The sequence below is a fragment of the Urtica dioica genome, chromosome 7 (genome assembly GCF_054948205.1).
Source record: "Urtica dioica subsp. dioica isolate 48M chromosome 7, U.dioica_male_clone48M_v1_H2, whole genome shotgun sequence".
NCBI classification, from domain to species: Eukaryota; Viridiplantae; Streptophyta; class Magnoliopsida; order Rosales; family Urticaceae; genus Urtica; species Urtica dioica.
Genome location: NC_142762.1, coordinates 40,746,965 through 40,757,969, shown reverse-complemented (window position 1 = coordinate 40,757,969; position 11,005 = coordinate 40,746,965). Strand labels below are relative to the sequence as shown.

The window sequence follows — 11,005 nt, the reverse complement described above, 5'->3', positions numbered from 1 at the left end:
TTTAATCAGTTAATTAATTAACTGATTCGCGAATTAGAGAGAGAGAGAGAGAGAGAGAGAGAGAGAGAGAGAGATAGAGAGCGAACCAGAGAGAGTTCGGAGAGAAGAATCGCGGCAGTGACGCCGCTGGAATAGGCGGCGCAAGTTTTGAGGACGCGAGAGGCGATCTAGTTCCAGCTCAGAGATCTTGGATCAGAATCTCCGTCTTCGAATACCGGAGATATCGTGGACCTCGCGTGGTCGACGAATCTCAGAAAAGGATCGTCGTCTTGTTCGACCACCATTGCTTAGGCGAGGAAGAAGAAGACTCTCCGGGAAGGGGACTTGGCGATTGATTTGGGCATCGACGAGCGCGGCGGTCGAGGGCGACGGAGGATTAGCGGCGTGCTAGAGAAGATGAAGTCGGCGACGGAGATCGGAGAGGTTTCCGGTGGGAGAGGGAATCGAGGCATGAGGCTGTGGAAATGAGATTGAGTTTTGGGTGAGGGTAATTTTGGAACTGAAATATCACTCGAGCTAATTTTTTAAGAGATTTGTAACTAACTAAGCCACTTTAAACATGTGATTTTGGATCTAACCTACGTTTGGCAATTTTTAGGGATATAGCCAAATGGTTTATGTGGCAATAATTAAAGTCAGATTTGCCATAATTTATTAACAAATTCGTCACTTTCTCTCTCATATTTTTTTCATTTTTTTTGCATCAAAACTTAAAAAACTCGTATCTTTCTCATACGAACTCGAAATTGAGTGATTTTAGATACTGTAAATTCATGGCGTCGAGATCTTCAGAAATAGACCCACTGTGTTTGATGAAAAATTATGTTTAATGCATCATATTTACGTTTCCATTTATTTGTTTTGATAATTTCAAAATTTTCAGTTATTTCCATATTTAAGGTAGTAACGTGATTTTTCTACTTCTATGGTATTAAATATGATTTTTCATCAAACACAATGGATCTATTTTTGAAGTTCTCGGCGTCACGAATCCGTATGATTTGGAATCATTCAATTTCGAGTTCATATGAGATATATATTGTTTTTGAAGTTTTTATGTAAAAAAAATGTATGAAAAAAATAGGAGAGATAAAATGACGAATTTGTTAATAAATAAGGGCAAATCAGACCTTAATTATTGTCACATAAATCTATTGGTCATTTTACTAAAAGTTGTGAAACGTAGACTAAAAACAAATTTCATAATTTTATTTTGGTTATTTTGCTACACTGTCATTTTTTTAATTAATTCAAACTTGGAGCTATTCTTTTAATTTGATCGGCAAATCGAGATCAATATTCAATCATTCAATATTCAATTTTTTTTTTTTTTTTGTTGATAGAATTCAATATTCAATTTTACAGAGATGTCAACTACCACGAAAAAATGGCTTACAAAAGTTTTAATAAAATCCCAATTTTTTTAGTTGAAAATTACATCACTTATGCGCAATAATTCAATTTCCATCACCGTGCAATATATTCAATTTTCACACCATCATATAACTGTCAGGGAGGGTATGTTGGTTGAAAAAGATTTGTACATAGGACCTACGAGCAATGTTCTTCAAAAAAAAAAAAAAAGGACTACGAGCAATGCTAAAAAGCATATTATTTTAAAGAAAAAAGAAGACTTTTGGGGTATTTTGGAATGAAAAAATAGAAAATAAAAACACTCCTCTTCAACAATCTTCTCTTTCCCTCCCTTTGATGTTCCTCTCTTTCCCAACCGTTACAGTCCTCACTCTCACTCTCACTCTCTTTCTTTTGAGCAATTTACAACTATGTTATTGCCCCAAAAATCACCTCTCTTTTTCTTCTTCTTCTTTTTCCTCTTCAAATTGCTTTCGGTCACAACCATTCTCTCACTTTCATTTCCCACTTCCTCAGCCCTCTCTAATGGAGACTTCTTCAACTCTCCTCGAGCCTCACCCAAGAATCCCTTTTCAGGTCTCTTCACTTTTCCTGCTTTCTTTGGAAACTCCATATGATCACACAAAATCTCCTTTTTTTTTTTTCCTTCTTCACATGTAATTATTTTGTGTTATATTTATCTTTTAATTTTTTTTTATTAGGGTGGGGGACCAAAATGTCATTAAATAATTTGGAGGGACCAACGGGTCAAGTAGACGATGACTATTCTCCTCCTTCTTCTTCCTTTGCTTTGGCTGCTCAGAGGACTCATAGGAAAGACCCTTTGAAAGGCTTCAAGAAGTACAGTGGTGGATGGAATTTAACTGAACGCCATTACTGGTCTGTAAGTACTCACTAACTACTCTTCAATCACTGTTTCAGATAATAACAACGTGACTTCAACATTCGTCATTTTAATAGGAGACCCATTTTGATTACCATTTGCCATTTTTTTGCGGGTTACAGCTTGGAATTGAAGAGTATTCGTAGTTTGGAGTTTTTTTTTTATATATATATTTTTTAATTTTTAAATTGCATGGAGTTTTATATTTAAATTAGGGTAAAATATTCATTAATTACGAATTTAGAGTGAATTTAAAGTAAGTACTTATGTTTGTTAATTTTGTGTATACATTACTCACAATAAAATATATCAGAGTTAATTTTTTAAATTTCAAAATTAATTAATTTACGTGTTTTTCCAACCTAAAAATTATTGAAGCATTCGATTTTCTTTAAATGCAGGTACTTATTTAAATGCCTCAGCATAAAATCAAAGATTTTTTTTTTTTTTTTGTTTACTTTAATATCATGAACAATGTCTTAACCAACTTAATTTCAGTAAGAATGTGGTTATATTGTTTATTTTTACTTCATCGTTCTTGGATTTGTTGGTTGCAAAGAAATTGTTCTAGAGTTCAGTCATATTATTCAATAATTTTTAGGTCGAAAAAATCAAGTACTTTGATTAGTTTTGAAAATAAAAAATTATCCCCCTTAGCTATTTGGCACCAGTAATTTTGTCATTTTCCTGGTAAACAATGACCATACATTACAAAAATAAAATAATTTAACTAAACTTCATGTTTTCTTCGTTTGTTTCCACGGCAAGTCGGTCGGTTACACGGCGGTGCCGTTATTCGCCGTCGCCGCCGTATGGTTCGTCGGCTTCGGCGTCTTCCTCTCCGTCGTCCTCCTCTGCCGCTTCTGCTGCAAAAATACCCGCCCATACGCCCACTCCAACACAGTCTACACTCTCTCCCTCCTCTTCCTCGTCATTTTCACCGTCGCAGCAATGTAACCAAAAAAAAAAAAAAATCAATTCCGCTCTGAAACCCTAGCTTTTCCTCGTCTCAATTTTCTTCTTCTTCTTCGTCTTATTTTTTTTTTCTAGTATCGGATGCGTGGTGTTGTACACCGGACAAGAGAAGCTCCACCGGAGAACGACGGTGGCGCTGGACTACGTGGCGGACCAGGCCGATTTCACCGTCGGAAGATTGAAGAATGTTTCCGATTACCTGGCCGAAGCGAAGCAGCTCGGCGTCGACAGCGTGTTTCTTCCGGCGAATGTTCAGACCGATATCGATCAGATTGGGGCGAAGATCAACGCTTCGGCGAGCGAACTCGCTCACGCGACCAAGGATAGTTCGGACGATATTAAGGACCTCTTGGATTCAATGTAAAGATTTTCAGTTACTCTGAGAATATAGATTACTCGATTATCCAAATTAACTTGTCTTGAATTGGCTTGCTTGTTATTATGTTATGTATTGCAGGAGATTAGCACTCATCATACTCGCTACGATCATGCTCATCTTGATTTTTCTGGGACTCTGTAAGCATACTTGGTATTTGAAAAAAAAAAATTACATTATTGGCTTTTCTCATTAGTGAATTGAATTCTCTCGACTTTCTTGCCTGCAGTGTTTTCAATCTTCGGGATGCAGATTCTCGTATACATGTGAGTGAATTTCAATCTTCAGGCCGATGAAACCTCATTTTGTTTCATCGATTCTCATAAATCAATAGGTTTTGATGGTTAATTTTTTTGTTTGTTGAACTCTTCTCCAGCTTGGTGGTCTGTGGATGGTTGCTTGTTACCGGGACATTCATTCTCTGTGGCGCATTCCTTCTTCTTCACAAGTAAGTCTTGTATTATGTTTGAAAACGCGATGATAAACAAACATTGAAAATGATGATGGGTGGTGTGTGTTTGATCAGCGTGGCTGGGGACACGTGCGCGGCGATGAACGAGTGGGTGCTGAATCCGACGGGGCAGACGGCGATGGAGGAGATAATGCCGTGCATAGACAAGGCGGCGGCGATGGAGACGGTGACGAGGAGCAAAGAAGTGACGTCGGAGATGGTGGACGTGATCAACGAGGTCATCACCAACGTGTCCAACATCAACTTCGCCCCCAACTTCGTGCCTCTCTACTTCAACCAGTCCGGGCCCCTCCTCCCCCTCCTCTGCAACCCTTTCTTCCACGACCTCAACTACCGACCCTGCTCCCACGGCGAGGTTGACTTGTACAACGCCACTCAGGTAACCAATCACATTCATATGTTTGCGAATTCAAACACGGGTCCGATAGATATATCGTCATATGACCTCTATGGTTTGCTATTTAGCCAACCTTTGGTAAATATTTGGGAAATAGCCAACCTTTGTCTAATCAGTTGTAAATAGTTGTAAGCGTAGTAAAGGTTCGATATTTACCAAAAGCTGGCTAAATAGCAATTTAAAAGTGTGAATATGGCTAGTTTGCTAACTATTTGTTTAAACAGAGGTAATTCTTGATCTAGTGTTAAGGGCGATTCTTGCCAGTTCGATTTCCCCCGGAGACAACAATTGGGGCCACTGGGGTAGTCTCTCGGTCGATTATGTTAGGGTCTCGTGTACTTTAGTTTTTTTTTTTTTTACCAATTAATGAAGGTTAAATTTGGTCATATGTGGTAGGTTTTAATTCTATCACTCACTCATGGTCCTTTTTGTGTTTCTGATATGAATATCTGTTACACTCTCCTACTTGAAATGGAGGCCTCTTTTGGGGACTAATTCATCTTGGACCAGATGCCTATATTTTTAGCCCCTTGCTCGTTTAGTTTTGTAGGCTCTAATATGATACCGTACAGATAATGAACATGGATTATAATAAGAACACTCCGTGGTTTTCAAAATACCAATACAAAAGGACGTAGTATTCAATCAAGTCATATAATATACTAATAGCTTTTCACTTGATTTGTACTTCATATATAATATACTTGCTTAGCTTCCATGAGCTAATTTCTTCTATCTCAAAAGACTCATGAGACGAGTAGTACGTAACCTCATACATTTGGTTATGTCTTTTAATCTCTTTTTTCGGTGTGGAGCTTTTGACACACTTTACCAAGACTAACGGAGAACCTAACAAGGGCCAGGAATGGATAGTCTAGTCTAGCTCTGTCCTGGTTCAGTACGCTGAAGTTTTTCTATGGACTCTCTACATATAGTTGTATGAAAATTCAAGTTTTGCCACGTAGCAACTTTAAGTAAATAGCAACGAGATTTTATTAACAAAGCCAAAAAGTCATTCATAATTGTAAATAACCATCAGACTCCAAAGGCATAAATGACATGTTAAAAACGTTCAAACAATATCACATCACCGTAGTAGTTATTTACTTGAAATTTACAAAAAAAAATTGGCTATTTAGCGAATCTTAAAATTTTAGTGGTTTAGTTACTCAATTAATTGTTAATTTTATGATATGCGCGTGCGCGTGTGTATAGGTGTGGGCGAGCTACGTGTGCCAGGTGTCGGGCACGGGGTTCTGCTCAACGACAGGGCGGCTGACGCCGACGTTCTACAGCGAGATGAGCAGCGGAGTGGGGATCGGGATCGCTCTGGCGGACCACACGTCTTTTTTGGTGGACCTGCAAGATTGCAGTTTTGCGAGGGAGACCATGGCTCAGATATACACTCGCCACTGCCCCGCCCTGAGGCGCTACACCGCCCTCGTCTGCGCCGGCCTCGCCATCGCCTCCGCCGCCCTCACAATCTCCCTCCTCTTGTGGGTCGTCTACGCCACAGAAAGACGCCGCCGCATCGATCGCCACCCCAAGGATCACTGATTTCTGCTCTTTTCGGTGATGGTGTCCGTATTATTTTTTTGTTTGGGACACAGGGTTTTTTGTTTTTTTTGGGTATGCTTATATATATATATAAGGATTTGAGATGAGAGCATTTCCTTGGTTTGCTTTGTCTCATCAGAAGAATCAATGATCTTTTCTTTTTTTTTTTTTTTTTTTTTTTTTTTTTTTTCTAGTTTTTAATGTATGGATAAATTACATAAATGTTCCCTGAACTTTTGACCATTTAACAACGTGGTCCCTACTTTTATTTTTCTTACAGCGTCGTCCTTGAACTTTGGCAATCTTACAAACTTAGTCCTTCCGTCTATTTTTCTCAACAATCCATCCATTTTTTTTCCATGTGATTGGCGTGTGACTATTTAAACAGGGACAAAATTGTAAAATAACAAAAAATATTGATTTTATAATGATTTAATATTATTAAAAATTATTATTTATTATATAAAAAAATAAATAAAAATAAAATAATTATGTAAAATATCAATTTTTAATAAAAATGAATTATAAAAATGAATTATTATTTATTATTAATTTTCTATTATCGTGAAGAAAAAAAAGTATAATGGAAATGTATAAAAAAAAGTATTAAAAAAGACAACAAACAAAATGAAAAATGAAATTTTTTATTTTTAAATATAAAATAATTAAATAAAGGATATATAGGTAATTTTAAATATTCAAGTTATTACACAAGTTAAAATAGACGGAATATACTCCCAAAATTTGACGGAAGGACTAAGTTTGTAAGATTGTCAAAGTTCAAGAGCGACGCTGTAAGAAAAATAAAACTAGGGACCACGTTGTTAAATGGTCAAAAGTTCAGGGGGCATTTATGTAATTTATCCTTAATGTAATGGTGTAGATACCAGTCCCATTAAACCATTTTATAATTTGTTGATCGATTGAGTGGAGAATGATTTTAAAAGAATAGAATAACATAAAATTAACTTGAAAATCATACAATTACATATAAGTTAATTAATGTTAATTAACGAATCTGGACTAGCGAAAAAATAAACAAAAAAATGAAAAACGAATAGATTACATTCAAACTAGGCTCAGATCTTGCAACAACCAGACTTGGAATTGGTCATGGCTCCGGGTCCTTTAAGCCGAATCGCCGCCTCTTCGGCCGTGTCGTACATACTAAGCCATACCCTCATTCGCTGGGTTGGGTCTCAGATCTCTGCCGCCCACCGCCCCCATGGCCACTGCTGAACGCCGTGGAACTTTGTGACGGTGGAGGTCATATCCTCTGACGGAACATTCGGCCATGAACGGTGGCCGCCAATTTGGACCTCGGTGACGTTGTATTTCACTGAAACGTATGGAGAAGAGATTTGTGTCAGGCTTTGAGAGAGAGAGAGAGAGAGAGAGAGAGAGAGAGAGAGAGAGAGAGAGAGAGAGAGAGAGAGAGAAGAGAAAATAAAGCGATTGATTTTTTAAATCAGTTAGGGAGATCTTAAGATATAGAAAATTAATTGAGTTTTTGTTTTAAATTTGAAATTAAATCAGATTACTCAAATGATATATTAGGTACAAAATATATTATCTCACTTGCCACGTCAGCCAAAAGGCTATTTGTTAAAAAAAATTGAAACGTTGGTTAAAATAAAATTGGTATGTTTGAAGTGGCTTAATTGTTTATATTTCTCTAAAAAAAATTGATCGGATGTAGCTTAAATAACCAACACATCATCAATTTGATTGTATTAATTATTACAATTATTTAGCGATATAAGCCACATAACATAAGCGTTTGCGTTTTAGCCAACGTTTTGTAAATTTTTCGTAAATAGTCAAAATATTTCGTAAATAGCATAAAATATGACGTAACCAACGTTATTTACACATGTTTATTAGAAATTTACTCTGCGTTTTTTATCATTTCGATAGCGTAAATAGATTTACGTGGCTATTTATAAAAAATAAACGAAACGTTGTTTATTTGAAAATTTCTAACGTTTCATATGACTAGATAGCCGCTGGACCCTAATTATTATATAAAAGATCAGTTTGCGAAAATAAAGATTATTAATATTTTTTTTTTTTGGGTTAAAACGAGCTTACTTGTCATCTGTGATAGTAATAATTAAAATTCGATGAGTTGGATTAAATATTACATTTCCATGATTCATGATTGTATCGTATCATCACAAATTCACAATTGGTAGAGCTGGAAATTAAATTTCAGAACGAGAAAGAGGCGTTAGTCGTAAGTTGAACTGTTGTTGCACCTAAATACAACTAACAATCCCAACCAGACTGATCCCAACAATATTTATATTAAATTAATAAAATACTGATAAGTTCATCCAAACAATGGACAACACAGTAAAACTGGATTTTATATTCAATGAATGTGGCGGATATTAGTTGAGTATTAGGAAGTAGTTATGGTGGAAGTAACTTAAATGACTAAAATTGCGATTTAGTGCTTCCCTAAACCTAAACATTAAACATGATATGTTAGAACTCATTCATTTATATAGAAATACATAGATAGCTGGCAATAAATGGTCACCCTAACGACAACCATGCCATGTGATAAATGGCCCACTTTGAAAACGTTATTTTTATTTAAATTAACTATTCTTACATTTTTTTTTCCCGCTAAATTATTCTTTTCTATGTTATTTTATGCTCAGTTGTAAGTACTATTTTTGTTTTCTTCTCAAAATTACGTTTTTGTACCCCCATCAGTTTTTTCAACATTATCCGTTTGGAGCAGTAACGTTATGGTGAATGAGAATTTTCTATTTATTGATTTATTGAGGTGCTTCTTATTCTTACGCGTGTGAAAGAAGGACCATGCGTGAAGAGTTTAAAAAATGGCACTTTGAAAAGCCCTTCGTTTCTAACTTTTATTACAAAAGCCAGTATGCGATCTATAATATTTGATCTTACTCTAAAGTCTAAACATGTTGTATATGCATATACAATTAACATGCGAATCTTAAAACCACGTCTTCTTCGCTTAAAACAAAAACACAAAATTAATTTTATTTTATCATTTTCAACTCCGTGAGCCAATTTTTTTTTTATTGAACTAACCGCTAATTTATTTTTTATCAGCACGACAAAACAAATTAAAACAAAAACCACCACCAAAAGTAGTTGCAAATATCTATACCTTCAACTCTTCAAGATATGCGAATATAAAGGGTTATGTTACGTGACTACTCAGCTAAACTCCTAACAAAAATTTTCAGTGAATTTATTTCAATTAATTTGTTTTTTTTGTTCAGACTAGCTAACTGAAGTTAATCTTCTATTTTCTTTTTCTTTTTTTCTTGAAAAAAAAACAGCTACGTCCTTATCTTTTTATGCACAATTGATGGTTATGATCATCTTAAGTGCAACTCTAACTTAAAATATATAAATACACAACCATATACATTTGACATTGATAAACAAAAGTAAAAAATATACTAATCCATCATGGCATCGTTTGTCATAGCTTTGTTTTAAAAAAAACGTTTTTTTTTTTTTTTTTTAAACTGACATGTGTTTGGTAAGCTGTTTATAAAACAGTTGTTGCTGGTAACAAAAACTGATTTTGCGTTTGGTAAAATAAATATATTATAGTAAAAAGACTAAAATAGACATAAAATAAATATTTAACAGTGCTATGGATAATCACGTGAGGATATTAAAGTAATTTTATATCAAATACAAAAACGCTTTTTCTAAAAGCTAAGATTCGTAGCTTTTGTGACTCATGTACAATTTTTTAAATCGTTTTTGAAATTTTTTCTAAAAACTGTTTTACCAAACAGTAAGATTGCAGTTTAGTTTTTGCTAACAGCAAAAACAGGCTTAAAAAAGCTGTGCCAAACACGCCCCATATCTCACATTTTTAGCAATGACTCTCTCTCTCTCTCTCTCTCTCTCTCTCTCTCTCTCTCTCTCTCTCTCTCTCTCTCTCTCTCTCTTTCTCTCTCTCGTATTAAAAAAAGTATTAAAAAAAGAGATTGTAACTTACTAGCCCATTTATAGGGGGAAAATTAAGTATTTGGTCAAATTATCATTATATTAAGAAAATAGTCAATAAATAATATTGCCATTTTCTAAATTTTTAAATAGAAACCAACCTCATGTGCATTTGAAGAGGCGGTTTCCTCCACCTCCATTGGTTATGCCGATTCGAGGCGACGTTGTCGTCAACGATGGAGGTCCGGTAGTTACCAATCCTGAAAAATTTGTGGGCAATTCTGAAAATTATTAACTATGACTCTAAATAATATTTAATTTGACAGCTAATATCATCAACCGTTAATGTTAATGTAATTACCCATTTAATTAATTGGACAAGAACTTGAAATTGAGGTATTATAAAAAAAAATTGTTAACCATTATCATAAATATTGTTTACAATGAGCATTACAGTCATTTATATTAATTTTGTTGTTTGGGGTATTATTGAAATATTAAAATATTATTTTAATAATTTAGATTTTCCTAATCGTGTTAATAGTTAAAATACAATTTTTTTTTTAAAAAAAATGTGTGTTATTTGGCTAAATACTAAGTCCGCCATTTTAAAAAATAGTGAAATTTTGTAGCCCAAATTTTACGTTTTAATTAAGATTTTATGGTGGTTATTTTAGTAAATAATGAATATTAGTATATAAACAATCTGTATTGGTTAAGGGTCACTAGATATTTTAATTTTATAAATAGTAAATAATTCTATTATTCTGAGGGTCTACAATCAATCATGCTGATTTCAAAAGTCATCTTATGCACCGGTTCTTAAACTAAGTTCTACTTCCAATGACCGAAAATTCTGCTCTTTAACAATAGGAAGGCTTTCGATCATTAAGGACCGAAATTTTGGCTTAGTGGAAGTGGAAGATTCCTTCCGATGATTTTCGGTACTTCACGGAATTAAAAAATAATTAAGAAAAATTTAAACCTAAAATATATCATATTATAAAAAAATGGATG

The 11,005-nt window shown here is 34.6% G+C and overlaps 1 protein-coding gene across 1 annotated transcript; it reads left to right on the top strand.

Moving 5' to 3' along the window:
- Window positions 1-1,675: 1,675 nt before the first annotated feature.
- On the top strand, window positions 1,676-6,126 carry LOC149391621 (uncharacterized). Its single transcript, XM_089621255.1, has 9 exons — window positions 1,676-1,950; window positions 2,076-2,257; window positions 3,026-3,210; window positions 3,308-3,592; window positions 3,690-3,748; window positions 3,838-3,874; window positions 3,985-4,056; window positions 4,135-4,459; window positions 5,693-6,126. The coding sequence occupies exons 1-9, from the start codon at window positions 1,785-1,787 to the stop codon at window positions 6,032-6,034; spliced, it is 1,653 nt and encodes a 550-aa protein (XP_089477381.1). The 5' UTR covers window positions 1,676-1,784; the 3' UTR covers window positions 6,035-6,126.
- Window positions 6,127-11,005: the final 4,879 nt, after the last annotated feature.